Raw genomic sequence first — 21797 nt, 5'->3', positions numbered from 1 at the left:
CCAAACATTTTGCCACAAAGGATAACTAGCTTCTTTTAAAAATCCAGTCCCACCTGGAGTGTGTCTCTCTGCCAGGACTGGGGCCAAGATTAACATCAGACTTCCCTCTACTGTGGTTTCTAGCCTAGCAGTGATAGCACATTTTTGCTATCAGCCTCCAATACAGCTCTCGTTTAAAGCACTGGAAGCCTATATCTTGAGATGAGGCAGGTTGCCAATATCTTTTTAGTTATATTGCTTGGGACAATCTCATGAAGTTCAGACAGGAACAAGTCTATGTGTCCTTAAGTAAACCAGCCTAAAAGCTGCTAGCTGAGAAGGCTCCTAACCACATGTTTATCTGGTGCACAGAGAGACCTGCAACCACAGAACACTAGAGCTCTTCAATAACAACACACCTCTGTATGTGTGTGGGTGTCGACCAAGGTTAGGCAACTTTGATGGGGGTGGGGGCCACAAAAAATGTAAACTCATCAGGCCGTAGTGGCTCGTGGGTCTGTGTACCTGCATCCATACCCACACATGCAGTCAGAGCCGGCCCTAGCCTTTTGGGGGCCATAAGCAATACAATTTCAGTTTTCGATTTAATTTCCTGGAATGCTACACATTTTGCCATGGGGCATAGAGAAAAGATTGTAGTTTTAAAGCATGTTTTCTGCAATTCTAAACATTTTGCCATTGGGTGGGGAGGAGATTTAGCAATTGTATAACTCATTTCATGAAATTCTACTAATTTTGCCATAGGGTGGAGACAAATACTTGCAGTTTTTAATATGAAATCTGATTATCAATTGGGGCACCCCGGTCGGTAATTCAACCATGATTACTACAAGTTTAGATAGCTGGCCGCGAAACTAACTTACTAATCAAAATTTGACTGACATGGCCGCCAGTTGCCCATGCCTGGTGTAGACCATAGACCATAGAGGCTGCTTTCAAGAGACCACCCCCTTGTCACATTCTCTTGAGCTACAAAGCTATAAAACAGTACAATTTTCCTCCCGTCTAGGGGTCGTGCCAGGGGGCAATGAAATTCAAATTGTAGTGTGTAACACAATAACAAGGTATAGCCTGCAGTCGGGAACGCGCAGCAAATATGTCAGTCAACAAACAGCACGCAGAAAAAACTGGCCTTCCACAATATCTTAAACAGCCTACAAAACACAAGTTGGAAAGCAAATGGCTCCTGCTGAAAAGACTCTAATCTGTCAGCTGCAGGTTACCAAAATATTTGATCAACTTCCAAATATTGTTTTACAAAATGAAACAATAGAGAGACGAGCTTTTGGCACAAGCACATAGGCCATCACCAGCTAGTGAGCTATGCATCATTGTCATTTTTAGGACTATAATTTGCTCCTCATATTGTAGCATATAATATGTGTCTCCCCACACCTACGCCCCTAGACTATTGATGGATTCAAGACGAGGTCGTTTTCAGTTGATCTCAGATTCTCAGTTTGTCCGTGTCAAAGTAGCCTGCCATTTCGATTACTTGTGCGGTATTAAGGTGCTTTCAAGACAACTGGGAACTCGGGAAAAAAACAAGGTCGAATAATGACGTCAGTGATCTTCAGGTTCAAAAGTCGGAGCTCTAGAAAGAGGCCAGAATTCCCCACTTGGAATTCTGAGTTGGATGACCATTCAAAACAGTCGGAGCTCATTTTTTCCCAGAGTTCCCAGTTGTTTTGAACGAGTCATTAAAAAAGATTATGCCAATGTCTTACATCATGTAAAATGACAGAATTCTATGAAATGGGTTTATAAAAAGGCCCCATTTGTGCAACTTCTGTAAGTGCCTCCTCTGCTCTATGCCGCTACACCAATGGGATGATATGCATGCAATGCTTTATTATCAGAGCTCCCCAGGTCACCCCCCCCCCCCCCCCCCCCCCCCCCCCTCTCTCACACTCACTTTTTGTTCCGGCACCTCCTAATTCACAAATTAAGCACTGATTTATACTGAGACTTGTGTCTGTTTGTTGGCATGCTGCTGCTTAGTACTGATGGAGGTGCTCTAGTCTGTGATAAAGCCATGTGGAATTTAACATGGCATCATTGGGACAATCATCCTGCACCACTTTCACAATGCTCCGGCGATATCACCACTCAACACAACACCACAACAAACACATGGCTGCCAAGCTTTCCCAACGCCCAAGCCATGATTAAGGACAACATGTACTGACTGGTTCAGCGGTTTGCTATTCGTCACAATGAACGAGGAATTGGTGACACAATCAATATCAAATCTTGATTGCATTGCACCCAATGGATTTAATGTTAGTTCATTCCCACACTTTGTACCACACCTGAAAGTAATTGTGGTTTAACTGAGATGACCTTTAGTCCCAAAATGTTTTGCTTGTCAGCAATCAGATTTTCAAGATATGTAACTTTCAAAATACAGAAATCACCCCCCTATGATGTATTTAGCATCATATGATAAACAGGACAACCACCGAAGCCCACGTAACGTGGGGGGGTTGAGCTTTGAGGGCCCATGCGCCTGTCATCGATGTCTATTATTTTTTATGTAATAAATCATTTTGACAGTAACCCTCCAAAAAGTAATTAATTCATAAAAACATCCCCCCCCCCCCCCCATATGTACTAGAAATCTAAGTGTTTGTTTCTTCAGGAATGTGACTTCAGGAATGTGACTGAAAAAGTGCCCCGGGTCTTAAAAAATAAACCATTTAACTGATTGAAAGTATAAGGGGGATATCGGGCGTGGTCAAGGCTACGACAGTTCCAGCGCAATGAGTGGAGCTTACTCAGGTGTTCAAAAGCTCATATCAGACCGAGAGACTGATGCTTCTCAGGTAGTTCTTTATGAACTTTAGTGTAGAAACTGATCTCTCCACAGAAGTGACAGTTACAAGGATGGTAAAAACAGCTTGATTGATGTGGCAACATCAGGGAAACTGGGCAGAAAGGAGGCGTGCTTCAAATACAGCAGTTCTGTAACACCTTTAATTGAGCCTCTCATTCTCCTTAATTGTCGGCTTCAACACATTACCACATTACCGGTGTGCAGCACAATGGACATATAATGCACAATGTCTCAGGAAAGGGTTTGCAAAAATACTCAGTATAGGAAACAGTCGGGCCCGCAACCTGGACCTACAGGCCCTGGTGAAAACGTGTTCAAACAAAAAAGGAGGACTTCAGGAGACTAGAGGAGTCTCTCAAGTTGTATCTAATTTAGGCCTAATTTAACGTATAAAGTTTATAAATTGAACCTAAATCGCAGCTCAAGACAGTATATAGCTATAGATTGTACACCACATTATGAAACCATCCCTAGTATCAACAACTTTCTATCCAAGCTGGGAGATGTCAGAGCGAGGACGGCTCATGTCATGCAGGTTCAGGTAGCCTATTCATAGGTTGCACCTCCGTCACTCGGTCATGTCTGTAACGGTCCTGACCTGTTTTATGTTGTTTTTGTATATTGTTTAGGTCAGGGCATGTGTTTTGGGTGGGCAGTCTATGTTATCTGTTTCTATGTTGGTTTTGGTTGCCTGGTATGGCTCTTAATTAGAGGCAGGTGTTTTGCGTTCTCCTCTAATTAAGAGTCATATTTAGGTAGGGTGTTCTCACTGTTTGTTTGTGGGTGATTGTCTCCTGTTTCTGTGTCGAAGTTACACCATACGGGATTGTTTCGGTTTGTTCGTTCGTTTTTTCGTCTTTGTCTGTTTTGTTTATTTAATAAATCATCATATATTCACAACCCGCTGCGCCTTGGCTCGATCACTACTCCACCTCTTCTTATGAAGAGAGAGAGGAACGCCGTAACAGAATCACCCACCATTCCAGAGCCAAGCAGCGGAGTAAATGGAGTAAGGGACAGGAAAAGAAGGAGCAATGGACATGGGACGATATATTGGACGGAAAGGGTTGCTACACATGGGAGGAGATCCTGGCTGGTAGGGATCGCCTCCCATGGGAACAGCTGGAGGCACTGAGGAGAGCAGAGGCTACCGGAGAGAGGAACCGGAGCTATGAGGGAACGCGTCTGGCACGGAAGCCCAAAAAGCCCGTAAGTAACTCCCAAAAATTTCTTGGAGGGGGCTAAGAGGTAGTGGGCCAAGGGCAGGTAGGAGACCTGCGCCCACTTCCCAGGCTTACCGTGGAGAGCGGGAGTACGGGCAGGCGCCGTGTTACGCAGTAGAGCGCACGGTGTCTCCTGTACGAGTGCATAGCCCAGTGCGGGTTATTCCACCTCCCCGCACTGGTAGGGCTAGATTGGGTATTGAGCCAGGTGCCATGAGGCCGGCTCAACGCGTCTGGTCTCCAGTGCGTCTCCTCGGGCCGGCATACATGGCACCGGCCTTACGCATGGTTTCCCCGGTTCGCCTACATAGGCCGGTGCGGGTTATTCCACCTCCCCGCACTGGTCGGGCGACCGGGAGCATTCAACCAGGTAAGGTTGGGCAGGCTCAATGCTCAAGAGTGCCAGTACGCCTCCACGGTCCGGTATTTCCGGCGCCACCTCCCCGCCCCAGCCTAGTACCTACAGTGCCTACACTACGCACTAGGCTACCAGTGCGTCTCCTGAGCCCAGTTCCTCCTCCACGCACTCTCTCTGTAGTGCGTGTATCCAGTTCGGTGCCTCCAGTTCCGGCACCACGCACAAAGCCTCCTGTGCGTCTCCAGAGCCCTGAACACACTGTATCTTCTCCCCCTACTAATCCTGATGTGCTTGTCCTCAGCCCGGTGTCACCAGTGCCGGTACCTCGCATCAGGTATAGAGTGGGCTTTGAGAATACAGTGTGCCCTGTCCCTGCTCCCCGCACTAGTAGGAAGGTGCTTATCCTTAGCTCGGTGCCTCCAGTTCCGGCACCACGCACCAGGTCTACAGTGCGCCGTATCCGGCCAGAGCCATCCGTCTCCCCAGCGCCATCTGAGCCATCCGTCTCCCCAGCGCCATCTGAGCCATCCGTCTCCCCAGCGCCATCTGAGCCATCCGTCTCCCCAGCGCCGTCTGAGCCATCCGTCTGCCATGAGCCTGCAAAGCCGCCCGTCTGCCATGAGCCTGCAAAGCCGCCCGTCTGCCATGAGCCTACAGAGCCGTCCGCCAGACAGGAGCCGCTAGAGCCGCCCGCCAGACAGGATCTGCCAGAGCCGCCAACCAGACAGGATCTGCCAGAGCCGCCAACCAGACAGGATCTGCCAGAGCCGCCAACCAGACAGGATCTGCCAGAGCCGCCAACCATACAGGATCTGCCAGAGCCGCCAACCAGACAGGATCTGCCAGAGCCGCCAGCAAGCCATGAGCAGCCAGAGCCGTCAGAGAGCCATGAGCGTCGAGAGCCGTCAGCCCGCCATGAGCGTCGAGAGCTGTCAGCCTGCCATGAGCGTCGAGAGCCGTCAGCCTGCCATGAGCGTCGAGAGCCGTCAGCCTGCCATGAGCGTCGAGAGCCGTCAGCCTGCCATGAGCGTCGAGAGCCGTCAGCCTGCCATGAGCGTCGAGAGCCGTCAGCCTGCCATGAGCGTCGAGAGCCGTCAGCCTGCCATGAGCGTCGAGAGCCGTCAGCCTGCCATGAGCGTCGAGAGCCGTCAGCCTGCCATGAGCGTCGAGAGCCGTCAGCCTGCATAGACCTGCCAGAGTCCCTCAGCCAGGATCTGCCAGAGTATATCAGCCGGGGCCTGCCCCTTGTCCCGGTGTTGCCCCTTGTCCCGGTGTTGCCCCTTGTCCCGGTGCTGCCCCTTGTCCCGGTGCTGCCCCTTGTCCCGGTGCTGCCCCTTATCCCGGTGCTGCCCCTTATCCCGGTGCTGCCCCTTGTCCCGGTGCTGCCCCTTATCCTGGTGCTGCCCCTTATCCTGGTGCTGCCCCTTGTCCCGGTGCTGCCCCTTGTCCCGGTGCTGCCCCTTGTCCCGGTGCTGCCCCTTGTCCCGGTGCTGCCCCTTCTCCTGGTGCTGGCCGTTTATTTAGGGGATGTGAGTTTTAGGGTGGTCATTGGGAGGGGAAGACAGAAACGGGGAGTGACTATGGTGGTGTGGGGACAGCGTCCAGAGCCGGAGCCACCACCGTGGTCAACTGCCCACCCAGACCCTCCCCTGGACTTTGTGCTGGTGCGCCCGGCGTTCGCACCTTGAGGGGGGGGTTCTGTAACGGTCCTGACCTGTTTTATGTTGTTTTTGTATATTGTTTAGGTCAGGGCATGTGTTTTGGGTGGGCAGTCTATGTTATCTGTTTCTATGTTGGTTTTGGTTGCCTGGTATGGCTCTTAATTAGAGGCAGGTGTTTTGCGTTCTCCTCTAATTAAGAGTCATATTTAGGTAGGGTGTTCTCACTGTTTGTTTGTGGGTGATTGTCTCCTGTTTCTGTGTCGAAGTTACACCATACGGGATTGTTTCGGTTTGTTCGTGCGTTTATGTAGTCTTTTCCTGTGTCAGCGTGCTTCGTGTATTTGTAAGTTCGTTTGTTCAGGTCTGTCTACATCGTTTTGTTATTTTGTTAGTTATATCAAGTATAGTTCGTTTTTCGTCTTTGTCTGTTTTGTTTATTTAATAAATCATCATGTATTCCCAACCCGCTGCGCCTTGGCTCGATCACTACTCCACCTCTTCTTATGAAGAGAGAGAGGAACGCCGTAACAATGTCATTGTTCTGAATGTTCTCAAGCAACCCGCTACCAACAGCGCCGTACTGGTGCCCTAAAGGGGTGATAAGCCCAGTCATTCTGGAACTAGGCTAACTACTGTTTCGTCTAAATTACACTATAGTGCCTGGAAATATGATGACATTGCTAAAGTAGTCAAATATTAAGTAAGCAAATATTTAGTAGCAAACAACTTTGCCAGCATTATCATGTGGTCAAATTGACTTTAGACAGAAGGCAATGTTGTCATTAGATAGCTAGCATTGCAAACATTAGCTAGCTAAAATCCGGTGGCCTCCACTGAATCTTAGCTAGCTAGCTAACTTTACACTGCATCTAAAAGTCAATCTGGTGACATCAAAATGATGACAAAAGGTTTTCCTGATAATTACTTGCCTCATTTTGAATGTCATTGTATTTCCAAGCCACTGTAATGCACTTTTGATTAAATCTTCATCAGCACTCATTGACGATGCATTGAGTAGAATGCTCAGTCGGGCATCGGTCCAAAAAGAACGTTCAAAACCAATATTGTGATGAGTGAATACAGGGAATGAATACAGGGCAACAAGGACAGCTGTATATTCTAAAACATCTATTGGTAGCTGACTAGTATTCTGTTGTATCGAAAATGTATTTGACATTCTGCAATATTTGAATTTCCAACTGTAATTACTGAAAAACTGATTACATTATTGCTACCAGCCAGTAGTCTTAAAATGGCAGCAATGCGACACCGTGTATAGCTTCGTGAAATGTTAGGCTTAACCTGAGAAAATGACGACCAAATAGGCCTACCAGTAAACAGTTATCCATAAGCTGAAGCAAAGCTATACCCTGGGTTCATAGAAATCCTATCATCGATTCGAGACATGCAGCCGCATACACATGTTGCATTTTCAGCACCATGGACAGCGATTGTTAGTATACTTTGTGAGTGACTGTCTGGATGACACATTTTTTTAAGGGGGGGGGGGGGCAAAGAAACTATGTTACGCAAGTGATGACAACAAACATGGTCTTACTTTCTATTGCCAAAATCGAAGGGCATTTCTATTGGCAAAATATGACTAAACTTAAACAATAATACATCTACAAGGCATGTTTTAGGACCACACTTACAGTTGAAGTCGGAAGTTTACATACACTTAGGTCATTAAAACTTGTTTTTCAACCACTTCACAAATCTCTTGTTAACAAACTATAGTTTTGGAAAGTCGGTTAGGACATCTATTTTGTGCATGACACAAGTCATTTTTCCCCCAAAAATTTACAGACAGATTATTTCACTGTATCACAATTCCAGTAGGTAAAAAGTTTACAAACACTAAGTTGACTGCGCCTTTACACAGCTTGGAACATTGCAGAAAATAATATCATGGCTTTAGAAGCTTCTCATAGGCTAATTGACATCATTTGAGTCAATTGGAGGTGTACCTGTGGATGTATTTCAAGGCCTACCTTCAAACTCAGTGCCTCTTTGCTTGACATCATGGGAAAATCAAAAGAAATCAGCCAAGACCTCAGAAAAAAAAATTGTAGACCTCCACAAGTCTGGTTCATCCTTGGGAGCAATTTACAAATGCCTGAAGGCACCACGCTCATCTGTACAAACAATAGTACGCAAGTATAAACACCATGGAACCACACAGCCGTCATGCCGCTCAGGAAGGATCTGTCTCATAGAAATGAACGTACTTTGGTTCGAAAAGTGCAAATCAATCCCAGAACAACAGCAAACGACTTTGTGAAGATGCTGGAGGAAACAGGTACAAAAGTATCTATATCCACAATAAAACAATTAGTATCAATATAGCATGAAAGGCCGCTCAGCAAGGAAGAAGACACTGCTCCAAAACCGCCATAAAAAAGCCATTCTACGGTTTGCAACTGCACATGGGGACAAAGATTGTACTTTTTGGAGAAATGTCCTCTGGTCTGATGAAACAAAAATAGAACTCTTTGGCCATAATGACCATCGTTATGTTTGGAGGAAAAAGGGGGAGGCTTGCAAGCAGAAGAACACCATCCCAACCATGAAGCACAGGGGTGGCAGCATCATGTTTTGGGGGTGCTTTGCTGCAAGAGGCACTGGTGCACTTCACAAAATAGATGGCATCATGAGGCAGGACAATTATGTGGATATATTGAAGCAACATCTCAAGACATCAGTCACGAAGTTAAAGCTTGGTCGCAAATGGGTCTTCCAAATGGACATTGACCCCAAGCAAACTTCCAAAGTTGTGGCAAAATGGCTTAAGGACAACAAAGTCAATGTAATGGAGTGGCCATCACAAAGCCTTGACCTCAATCCTGTAGAAAATTTGTGGGCAGAACTGAAAAAGCGTGTACGAGCAAGGAGGCCTACATACCTGATTCAGTTACACCAGCTCTGTCAGGAGGAATGGGACAAAATTCACCCAACTGATTGTGGAAGCTTGTGGAAGACTACCCGAAACGTTTGACCTAAGTTAAACAATTTAAAGGCAATGCTACCAAATACTAACTGAGTGTATGTAAACTTCTGACCCACTGGGAATGTGATGAAAGAAATAAAAGCTGAAATCAATCATTCTCTCTACTATTATTCTGACATTTCACATTCTTAAATTACAGTGGTGATCCTAACTGACCTAAGAAAGGGAATTTTTACTAGGATTAAATGTCAGGAATTATGAAAAACGGAGTTTAAATGTATTTGGCTAAGGTGTATGTAAACTTCCGACTTCAACTGTAAATATTCAAATGTGTGTGTTCACCATTGTTTCCTCACAACTACATTCCAAATTCTCACCTGATGACCTGTTCGTCCTCTCTCTGCCTCAACATGGGCGGCGTTTTCTCTCTCGCTCTCTCCACTGACTGTCTCTAACCCTTGCCATAACAACCAAATTAAATCAGAATGTAGGCAACAACTGTTTTGTTGTAGTACTTTGGCTACAGTCAGCAAAGATGATCAGTTGAACTGATAGTGCTTTTTAACTTCAATTCTCACCTGATGACCTGTTCGTCCTCTCCCTGCCTCAACATGGGTGGTGCGCTCTCTCACTCTCTCTATTATCTGTCTATCAACCCTGCCATGATCATATGACAAAAATGGCTGACCTTAAATTATGTTATGTTATATTATTATATTATGTTATATTATTATATATGTTATATTATGTTATATTAAATTATGGGGTTAGCTTATTAACAGGAATTAGATGGCGCTTTTATTAGCTAAATGATGTTTAACCTGGCAATATTTATAGCTAGCTGTCGGATTACATAGTACCAGTCTATTATGAAATGTACAGTGTAGTTCGCTAGCTATGTAGCCATTCATTCATTTACTTACAGTTCTCTGCAACAACAACACAAATCTTGTGTCCTGCCACCAGTAGTTCGCTAGTTACATGACAACATAGCAATACACTTATGAAATGTTCATGACCGTTTACTCGTTTTAAATGTTCCAAACATTTACACATTGGAGTGCTGTGAATATAGCTACCTCTCCTCAGCAAACACCACAAAGAGAAAGAAAGAGTGCATAGTACATGCGAAAAGGGAAAGAGAAGAAATTGCGCATTGCTCCGTTCATCTTACAGCCCATGGGCTGGCTGCCTCTGGGGAGTGGGGACCGGGCACAAACAAAAGCGTATTTAGCGGCAGTGGTATCCAATCATAAAATGAGGAACTGAGTAGCACTGTGGTGAAAAAGCCACATAAAGCCAGTAGTTGCCTGGCTCTTTAGGGTAAACTTGAACTGTTTCTAATATTGAGGGGGTAATGACCCCCTGCCCCCCCCCCCCCCCCCCCCCGCAAGTTACACACCTGGTGGTGTGTGGGTGGGCGCACATGGTGTGTATGTTTGTGCATGTGTGTGTTAGCACGCATGTGTTTGTATGTGTGTGTGAGTGTGTGTGTTTGGGTGGCCGCATGTGTGTGTATGTGTGTGTTTAGCTGAAGATCAAAGCGTCTTCTGTTATCACACAGAGCGACACTCGGGCTGCAGACCTGAGATGATTGAAGTCACAAAGAGACTTAACGATCAGTCTGGACCAGACGCACCGCCGCCATCTTTACGACTAAATGCCTGAGCGCTAGGCTGCAACGGTGAGCTGGGCTAGTAGGCACAATAACAAGGGACCTGGGTCCTTGCCTTTCATTTACAAAGGGCCACAGTGACACACAGACCAAGAGCCAGAACTTAATCTCCAGCTGGTCTATTGCTTTGTGACTGTCGAGAAGGAGGTCAAAGTTAAGGGGGAATACAACCACTTTACAACCTCATAAACATTACGTCCAGCATCATACCAGTGTCTTTGAGAAAACAGTACATTTCTACGTTATGTACTAAAAAAAAGATATGAAAAAACATAATTATGTAGAAAACAGTGATTTTCTAAGGCTATGAGATTCAAGGTGATGGAGGGAGCAGGGAAATGCATTCTCCCTGGCTAGAAACACATTGCAGTTTTTACCTTTCAATGCAATTTCATCATGCCATTTTTTATGACCATAAAAACTTGCTGCTTTCATGTAGTGCTGCTTTCATGTAGTGTATGGTGCTGAAGATAATACAGTGCCTTCAGAAAGTGTTCACAGCCCTTGACCTATTCCACATTTTGTTGTGTTACAGCCTGAACTCATTGATTAAATATATGTCTTTTCTCACCCATCTACACAATATACCTCATAATGACAAAGTGAAAACATGTTTTTAGAATTTTTTTTAAATGTTTTGAAAATGAAATACCGAAATATCATATTTACATAAGAATTTACAGCCCTGAGTTAATACATGTTATAATCACCTTTGGCAGTGATTACAGCTGTGAGTCTTTCTGGGCAATTTGTCTCCCAGTGTCTGTTGGAAAGCAGACTGAACCAGGTTTTCCTCTAGGATTTTGCTGTGCTTTGCTCTATTCCGTTTCTTTTTATCCTAAAAAACTCCCTAGTCCTTGCCAATGACAAGCATACCCATAACATGATGCCGCCCCTATGCTTGAAAATGTGAAGGGTGGTACTCAGGGATGTGTTGTGTTGGATTTCCCCCACACATAACACTTTTAATTCAGGACATAAAGTTAATTTCTTTGCCAATTTTTTTGCAGTTTTACTTTAGTGCCTTGCAAACTGGCATGCATGTTTTAGAATATTTTGTATACTGTCCAGGCTTCCTTCTTTTCACTCTGTCATTTACGTTAGTTTTGTGGAGTAACTACAATGTTGTTGATCCATCCTCAGTTTTCTCCTATCACAGCCATTAAACTCTGTAACCTTTTTAAAGTCACCATGGTCACCAAGTCATCATGGTGAAATCCTTGAGTTTCCTTCCTCTCTGGAAATTGTATCTTTGTAGGGACTGGGTGTATTGATGCACCATCCAAAGTGTAATTAATAATTTCACCATGCCTAAAGGGATATTCAAGGTACGTTTTTTTTTACCCATCTACCAATAGGTGCCCTTTGCAAGGCATTGGAAAACTTCCCTGGTCTTTGTGATAGAATCTGTGTTTAAAATTCACTGCTCGACTGAGGGACCTTACAGATAATTGCATGTGTGGGTTACAGATATGAGGTAGTCATTAAAAAAGAATGTAAACTCTATTACTGCACACAGAGTGAGTCCATGCAACTTATTATGTGCCTTTTGAAGCACATTGTGCCTTTTGAAACTTATTTAGGCTTGCCATAACAGAGGGATTGATTGCTTATTGACATTTCAGCTTTTCATTTTTAATGAATTTGTAAAAAAGAATTAAATATCATTCCACTTTAACATTAGGGGTTATTGTAACACAACAAAATGTGGAAAAAGTCAAGCGGTGTGAATACTTGCTGAAGGCACTGTAAATATAAAAAGTGGTGGAATTACCCTTTAATAACCTGTTGTTCTGGTCTCTTTCTGGGGTACTTTAAGGTGACTCACCCTCAGTCCACACACAGCAGGTTTTGATGAATGACTACCTAGGGGTGTGCTGAGCTTTAATTTGATATTAAGTATTCATCCGCCAAAAGGTCCCCTTGTCCTGTTTTTCATTATCACCTAATCACTCTGTTCTCGGGTTGTCTACTTTTTCTCCTCAGAGAGTTGCCCAGGAATATTTGTTGGACTACTGTAGTTGTAGATTAAAGAGGATTGAGGAACTAATGCAGTTTCGGCTCTGTTCATATTCTAATAGAGGCCTCACAGGTAAATCCAGACATTCTCCCTCCCTGTCTCAGAGGGTTATCTGGGGTGTTCCCTCTGTGGGCCCAAGTGTTTTCCCTAAATAGTTTTTCCTTGGCGGAACACCAAGCCCCCTGAAGTAACAGAGTTCTGGTAAGCCTCCGAAAGTATGAGGAGCTCAACAACAATGACAGGAATCTAGGAATCCAATAATAGGTCTTACCCAGAAAAAAAATACCAACAAGCACTAGTTCATGGTAAACAGGTTTGGTGCTACAAATATCCAGTGGTGTAAAGTACTTCATTAAAAATACTTTAAAGTACTACTTAAGTACTTTTTTGGGGGTATCTGTACTCTTCTCTACACTACTAAAGAAAATAATGTACTTTATACTTTATATATAACTTTAAATACATTTTCCCTGACACCCAAAAGTATTCGTTACATTTTGAATGCTTTGCAGGACTAGAAAATGGTCCAATTCACACACTTTAAGAGAACATCCCTGGTCATCCCTACTGCCTCTGATCTGGCAGGCTCACTAAACACAAATGCTTCATTTGTAAATGATGTCTGAGTGTATAAAAATAATTTGTGCCGTCTGGTTTGCTTAATATAAGGAATTTTAAATGGTTTATCCTTTTACATTTGATACTTAATTTGAGCAATTCCATTTACTTTTGATACCCAAGTATGTTTAAAACCAAGTACTTTGAAACTTTTACTCAAGTAATATTTCACTGGGTGTCTCTCACTTTTACTTGAGTTATTTTCTATTAAGGTATCTTTACTTTTACTCAAGTACCACTGCAAATATCAAACCCCTTTTTTTTGACAGTGGGCAACAGAGGTAAGAAGTGGATCCCTCCTATGTATCCTGCTGAGTAATGGTAGGGGAAACACTGTTGATGTACTGTACCTCTATCTGGGAACTGTTGTCAGTGTCCTGGCTGTCCTCTGCTGAGAGCAGGCCTGGGAAGTTCCCCTCAGGCTGGTCTTGACTCTGGTCTTGGTCCTGCTGATCCTGGTCCTGGCTGGCCCTGTTATTGTCCATGTTACGTGGTTGTTCTGGGGACAGCCACCTCCTCCACCGGTGACTGTACAACTTCACATCCACTGCCACGTCCTCCTCAGCCAGTGGCTGCCCCTGCAGGTAGGAGTAGGAGACCCCTGGGGAGCACAGATAAAGAGGAAGAGGGGAGATGAGTAAAAGCGGTACAGTGTAGGAGGAATATGCTGTTTTTAGTTGCAGTGACACAGGTACACTTTATTCGAAGAGAAATAAAGCAATAATGTAAACATGTTATGATTTAGAAATTTAAAAGTCACGAGTCATTTTTTATCATACCAATATTTTCCTTTCCTCAAATGTAAAAGGTGATTACAACATAACTCCTTTATTAGCTCAATAATTCTGCTCTCTCCTCAATATAATTTGTAAGCCAAGACATTCTCAACTATAGACCTTTTTAAGTAGTTAAACTGAAATGAGAAACGGGTTATATTGTACACCAGTGGATCCTAGCAGCATAATTACATAGAACAATAATATGTTTATGGTCAAAAAGGCAGTGGTCCAGCGATGGAGCCAAAACTCTGGTCTGGTCATTAATCTTCTGCCACTCTCATAAATCACTGTCTCAGTGGACTATTCTTCATTGCTTTAGGGAGAAATTATACTACTTTGGATGAAACAAATGCAGAATAGCATTGAAGCAGTGACTCAGCATATTTAAGACATACCAGTGGCCCATAGTCATACCTAGCCTACCTAGGGCCAAGAGTTTTTCCTGGCCATGTGAGCTGACCAGGATAAACTCTGATCAGGTCACAGTGAGGACAGGACAGGACAGGACACACACACACACACACACACACACACACACACACACACACACACACACACACACACACACACACACACGCCTCACGGATCCAAAAAGTTGGACCCGTCCTAAAATGGACCTGGTGCTTTCCCACCTGGACCCAATATGCATAAATAAATAAATACAAATAATATAGAGACCCGTTCCGAACGGACCCGAGGACAACTAGACCCGTTCTGTATTAACCTGTTCGGATCCAGACCCGGTCCGATCCAATCTGAGGGAGGAAAGCAGTGGAAAAATATGTTTTTTAGCTACATTATTAACCGAAGCTGATACAGTGTGAGAGGAGGGAGAGCGGTTCCGCTCAAGCAGGCAGGGGAGGGACCATACTATGTGCGAGTGACATGGGGAGCAGGGAGGAGGGAGGGAGAGAGGAGAGACAGCAAGCAAGCCTAATAGTCTAATAGCTGCCATAGCTAGGTCATTTATCATCAAATATGATGGCGTAGTAACTGTCTTGGACTGCTTGTCTGCATCAAACCGGGACAAGAACCTAGTTAAGCTAGCTAACGTTAGCTAGCTAGACTAACTGAGGCTGCAGTGGATGCGCTTTCTGATCTTACAGTTACAAATAACATCTCCATTCAGGAAATGAAGTAGCAGCCTGCCTACCTGTCGGCTCTTGGTTGTTGTAGCCTGTTATTATACAATTTCTCTCTCTCTTTCTCTACTGCAGGAGTCGCGCACAGAAATGCACTAGCCCTTAGGGACAAGTCAGTTAAAATGACACATACTGTACCCGAGACCCGTGACAATCATATCAGATCGGACCCAGATCCGTGACATTATCCGGATCAGGTCTCGGGTATTCAGGTACAGGTGGATCCGCAAAGACCTCTAACGCACACACAAATTCATGCAAAAACACACAATCATGACACCAGGCAGATCATCACTTCAGACAGTGTGTCCTAGAGCCTGCCTGGCACAGGTTTCTGCTTTTAATCACTTTCCCACTTACATTTCTTCCCCCAGACTCGTACAAAAACTGACATTAGTTCAAAGCCTGCCTGCCTGACCGTTAATGTCATTCCAGCTCTAATAATGAGGTTAGTTGTAAAAACAAATAACAAACGGCTCCCCCCCACTCTCTCTCGCCTCATCCTCCCTCCCCTCCGTCATCCCCTCTCTCTCTCTGGGCCCCAGATAGACCAGAAGTGTTCACCATGAGAGCAGGACTAGGGAGGTGAGAGTGGAGTGGAGGGGCTTAACATGCTAATGCGCCCAAAGTGGAGGCTGACAGTTTCACTCTGTAATGAGCATCCGCAAAGTAAACAGCTCAGAGACCAGCTGCTGCACGGATGAGACCAGGGAGACTATCTAACCAACTAACTCTCACACACACACACACACACACACACACACACACACACACACACACACACACACACACACACACACACACACACACACACACACACACACACACACACACACACACACACACACACACACACACACACACTTGCAGGAAGAACTGCAAGAATTCTAAAGTTAATGCTGAGGACACTACACGGAGTCCAATGTGCTGTACTCTAAATGTACTACTGGCTTAACTAAACTGTATATATTGACATCACAGACAATGCCGGTCATCAGTGGCGGCAGGTAGCCTAGCGGTTAAAGAGCGTTGGGCGCATTAACAAAAAGGTTGCTGGTTTGAATCACAAGCCGACAAACTGTCAATGTGCCCTTGAGCAAGGCACTTAATCCTAATTGTGCCTGTAAATCACTCTGGATTAGCGTGTCTGCTAAATAATGTGAATCACTAGACCACACTCTCTATCAGTAGTGAAACCATACTCTCTATCAGTAGACCACACTTTCTCTGCATCGGCTAATCTTTATCACTTTAAACCACAGGTCATTCTACAAGTCTATCAATAAAGTTTGGACAAATCTTTCCAGAAGTTCTTTAACTAAACACATTTGGATGCTGATCACAAGGCTAAAACATAACAAAGTTGACTGACGCAGACAGACTCCCAAACAGAATCCTTGAGGCCCCTTTCACCACCACCCCTCCAGTGAGCTCTTCTCATTATGAAGTCTAGGCAGCTATGTCTGTTTGGAGTATGTAGCATGCTGCTAATTACTATTCAGATCTCAATGCTGTTGTTCTTAGGTGTCTAACACTGCCCCTGTAGCCAAGCATGCATATTCCCCCACACCGAGACAATGCATGCCTGCAAGATGTCCTGTCAAAGAACACTGTATATTTCGATCCAAGGGAAACCTACAGTATACATTCCAGGAACACATACATTGTCTCTCACCCTCCAAAGGATCTTTGTTAGACACTTCAATATACATGGTGGAAAGTTGGCAAAAGAGAATAACTCGGAACACACCATGACTGGAAAATAGAGACCCTTGACAAATCTTTCTCTGAGTCACTGTGAATAAAAAACACCTGCACTGGTGTCTGTTGATCGCTCTCTCTCTCTGTAATGGTTTATACTTCTCCCAACTGGTTCAGGGCCAGTGAACTCTCTCATTGTCAAGGAGAGACTCCATGGTCTGTGTTAGTCATTTTAAAGGGGAAAGTACAGACCCCTGAGGAACACCCCGAATAAGTTCGTAGCAGGACGAGGCTTCTCCATGGATGTGTGAGTTCCTTCAGCTTTGTGTGAGAGAAAATCTTCCCCCTCTGTTCCTCTTTTACTCCCCCTGAATGCCCTGCAAACCTTTGCTGTGACTCTCAAGAGTGGCTCTGTTCGCCCGACTCACGCCTGTCAACACGACTAATCCACAAACGCCAGGAGAACTGTAATTTGGTTTCACCTAACGCTTTCAAGGACATTTAGGAGATCATGAAATCTCGGTGCAACCCTTCTTTTCATTCTCTTCCAGGGTATTAGGGTCCCGCTGGTTTTCCCCTTTCTCTGGTTGTCTACCTGACTCAATGGCACTGACAGGACGCTTCCGTACAAGGGTTCGCCCATACTGGAGAGAGGAATGTTGTGCGTGTGTGTGTGTGTGTGTGTGTGTGTGTGTGTGTGTGTGTGTGTGTGTGTGTGTGTGTGTGTGTGTGTGTGTGTGTGTGTGTGTGTGTGTGTGTGTGTGTGTGTGCATGCGTGCGTGCTGCATGTGTGTGCCCACAAGGAAAATTATAGGCTTTGGGGTTAAGTGTAGGGTTACAATTAGGGTTAGGGGTTACGTTAAGGGTTAGGGCTAAGTTTAGGACTAGGGGTTAGGGAAAATAGGAATTTGAATTGGAATCAATTGTTTGGTCCCCACAAGGATAGTAAAACAAATGTGTGTGTGTGAGTGTGAGAACGTGCGTGCGTACATGTTGGAGGGACACCTTTTGGCTCTGAGTGTCTCTTTTTGAGGGTGTCAGAGCACTCTTTTCTACCTCCCCATTGAAAGCAGCTCCATCAATGTAGCAGGAGCCCTTGCCAAGCATATGGAGATAAACTGGGGCCCTCAAGTATGCACAGAAACCCTGGACATACAGTGCCTTGCAAAAGTATTCATCCCAATTGGCGTTTTTCCTATTTTGTTGCATTACAACCTGTAATTTAAATGGATTTTTATTTGGATTTCATGTAAGGGACATACACAAAGTAGTCCAAATTGGTGAAGTGAAATGATTTTTTTTTAAATAAAAATAAAAAAACGGCAAAGTGGTGCGTATATATGTATTCACCCCCTTTGCTATGAAGCCCCTAAATAAGATCTGGTGCAACCAATTACCTTCAGAAGTCAAATAATTAGTTAAATAAAGTCCACCTGTGTGCAATCTAAGTGTCACATGATCTGTCACAAGATCTCAGTATATATACACCAGTTCTGAAAGGCCCCAGAGTCTGCAACACCACTAAGCAAGGGGTACTACCAAGCAAGCGGCTCCATGAAGACCAAGGAGCTCTCCAAACAGGTCAGGGACAAAGTTGTGGAGAAGTACAGATCAGGGTGTGGTTATAAAAAAATTAAGTGGTCCTATGGACGGAGTATCTGTCCATAAGACCACTTTAAACCATATACTCCACAGAGCTGGGCTTTATGGAAGAGTGGCCAGAAAAAAAGCCATTGCTTAAAGAAAAAAATATGCAACCATGTTTGGTGTTTGCCAAATGGCATGTGGGAGACTCCCCAAACATATGGAAGAAGGTACTCTGCTCAGATGAGACTAAAATTGAGCTTTTTGGCCTTCAAGGAAAACGCTATGTCTGGCGCAAACCCAACACCTCTCATCACCCCAAGAACAACATCCCCACAGTGAAGCATGGTGGTGGCAGCATCATGCTGTGGGGATGTTTTCATCTGCAGAGATTGGAAAACTGGTCAGAATTGAAGGAATGATGGATGGCGCTAAATACAAGGAAATTCTTGAAGGAAATCTGTTTGTCTTCCAGAGATTTTAAACTGTGACGAAGGTTCACGTTTCAGTAGGACAATGACCCTAAGCATACCGCTAAAGCAACACTTGAGTGGTTTAAGGGCAAACATATACATGTCTTGGAATGGCCTAGTCAAAGCCCAGACCTCAATCCAATTAAGAATCTGTGGTATGACTTAAAGATTGCTGTACACCAGCGGAGCCCATCCAACTTGAAGGAACTGGAGCAGTTTTGCATGGAATAATGGGCAAACATCCCAGTGGCTAGATGTGCCAAGCTCATAGAGACATACCCCAAGAGACTTGCAGCTGTAATTTTTGCAAAAGGTGGCTCTACAAAGTATTGGCTTTGGGGGGTGAATAGTTATGCACGCTCAAGTTTTCAGTTTTTTTTGTCTTATTTCTTGTTTGTTTCACAATAAAAAACAAATTGCATCTTCAAAATTGTAGGCAGGTTGTGTAAGTTAAATTATACAACCCCCCCCCCCCCCCCCCACACCCGAAATTAATTTTAATTCCAGGTTGTAAGGCCACAAAATAGGAAAAATGCCAAGGGGGGTGAATACTTTCACAAGCCACTGTATAGCCAACTTAATGAGGCGGGGCTGAGAGACTGAGGGGTCAAGTGGTTGTTCTGGAGTTGACATGTATAAATAATGATCAAAAGCCATAGAGATCATACAAGACACTGAGGTCATAAATAACCTTCTGGGGATGTAGTGGATGTACCTCAGTGATGTATCGTTTTGACTTTATTTCACCAGGAAGTTAGCCTTGTGAAACCAGCCTGATCTTGTAAACGCAGCAGTCAGTCTGCTTGACCAGGTTACCAGGAAGTCCCATTGAGGTCAGAAAACCCAAGGGAGTCTCCCCCTGGAATCCCCCACAGCTATCTTCCTAGTGAAATAAAGTCAAAATGAAACATCACTGAGTTTAAGGTACATCCAGTACACCTTGTCCCCAAGCACATGAAGATATCTCCCTGGGACCAACTGGGGCCCTCAGGTATGCACACAAACCCTGGACATATAGCCTCCTTTATGACGTGAGGCTGAAAAAAACAGCAAAAGGTGAACACTTAGAGAAATCACACGTAATTGGATGTACACAATGTGAAATAATGAGGCTTCAATTAGTATGAATCCTATTCAATGGGAGTAAAATGACAATTATTTCTGCAATCGTGTCCGGCGGGTTCCCCTCATTAGTGATCATTCAGTGAGTGGTGTTGGCAGGAGTACTCTGTCATCATCCAGAGACACAGCTGGGAGCCTTGGAAAGGTCAGCAAATAACTTCAGCCTTGAGCCAGGAAAGTCAGAAAAGATGATGATGTAAAAAGTAAATGGCACTGCAAATGACATTCCCCTACCTTTCTCTCCCCCCTTTGTTCCTCTTTAACGTTTCTGAGCACAACGGGTGAGCGGGTGAGTGGAGCTGGTTCACATGCTTGAGTTTTCAAAAGCTACTTGATTTATTCATCTTAATTAATCTCCTGAAGAAGACTAAAACAGTGAGGTTGTCCCTTATTACTCGATGAAGGTGTGAGAGAGAGGGGAACGAGGGAGAGAGAGAAAGATGGAGAAAATGCCCCAAAAAGAAAAGAAAGACCAAGCTTTTCTGTCTAACTGAGAGGGGATGAGGGAGAAGAGAGTGACAGAAGGGTTGGAAATAGTCCTCTATGAGTTTGGGTTCTGAAGTCTAACTCTCCTCATTGGTCTGTCTACTGTCGCTCGTCCACAATATTGATTCACAAGATCAACACTATACTACAGAGCAAAAATCCATGAAACACATCAGCAATAACAGTGCGGCATATAGTACAGAAAATCTGCTTCTGCTCGGTAGAAATCAAGCAAATACTAGATAAAGGTACATCATTATATAGAAGATAAAAGCACTGGGTAACTATTTGGGAGGTTTTCTTTTTTTCAAAAGAGTGAGATGGGGTGAGGGGGAAGGAAAAATGTACACTACTCATATTTTCTGTCAATCAATGACAGAGGCAAACTGCGAAAATGGCCTTCGCTCTGTCAAAAGAGAACTTGAACTCTCCTTGTCCCAGATATTCCCACAGGGTATGTTTGACATTGGCCAGATGGGCTGGCAGACAGACAGAGGAGACCTGATGCTCTCACACAAGTCAGAGCAGAACCTCTCACGTGAGGACGTACAGGGTCACCCAAGTGCAAGGGCAGGGGCATGGATGCACATACACAGAGAGAGGGAAACAACGAGAGAAGGAAACTGAGGGAAAACATAGCGTGCGTCCAAAATAGCACCTTATTACTTTAATATGTAGTGCCCTATATAAGGGACTCACTCATAGATAGAAAAGCCTTCCAGGAGGATATTTAGCAGCCATGTTCAATCTAAAGAGAGGCTGTGGACAGATAAGCCAAGGCAGAGGGAAGATCTGACTGATGAGTTAATAGAGTTTTAATGAAGACGGCTGTCCCTCTCTAGGCCTGATCTCACATCAAATATGAGGTACAGGGACTGTCACCGCTCCTTCACAGACTTCCTCTGTACTCTCTCTGATAACACTCTTCACAATCAACTCTCAATTCATTTAATCAGTTAGAGCTGATCTTTTTGTGCAGAAAGTGATTGCAGCTTTCACTGTTGATTATAGTTAATTTTAGTCATAGTTTAGTTCTGAGAGGATAATTGTTTTGTGCTGTAGACACCTACGATTTGTCTGTTCCACAAAGTGTGGAGACAAAAGAGGAACATTAACAATAACACATTTGGGCCAGACATGGGAGCCATGCACACTCCCTTCAGACATTG

General features: G+C 44.5%; 1 protein-coding gene across 2 annotated transcripts in view; it reads right to left on the bottom strand.

The window, feature by feature from the left end:
* Positions 1-21797, bottom strand: part of LOC129859401 (plexin domain-containing protein 2-like) — a 180375-nt gene that overhangs the window by 87465 nt on the left and 71113 nt on the right. For both annotated transcript variants that reach the window (XM_055929158.1, XM_055929157.1), the window contains exon 2: positions 13692-13942. In XM_055929158.1, the coding sequence (XP_055785133.1) occupies positions 13692-13942 (251 nt within the window). The remainder of the gene's footprint in view (positions 1-13691; positions 13943-21797) is intronic.

Source organism: Salvelinus fontinalis, chromosome 7 (genome assembly GCF_029448725.1).
Source record: "Salvelinus fontinalis isolate EN_2023a chromosome 7, ASM2944872v1, whole genome shotgun sequence".
NCBI classification, from domain to species: Eukaryota; Metazoa; Chordata; class Actinopteri; order Salmoniformes; family Salmonidae; genus Salvelinus; species Salvelinus fontinalis.
The sequence above is the reverse complement of the archived record's forward strand: the minus strand, read 5'-3'. Positions and strand labels throughout refer to the sequence as shown.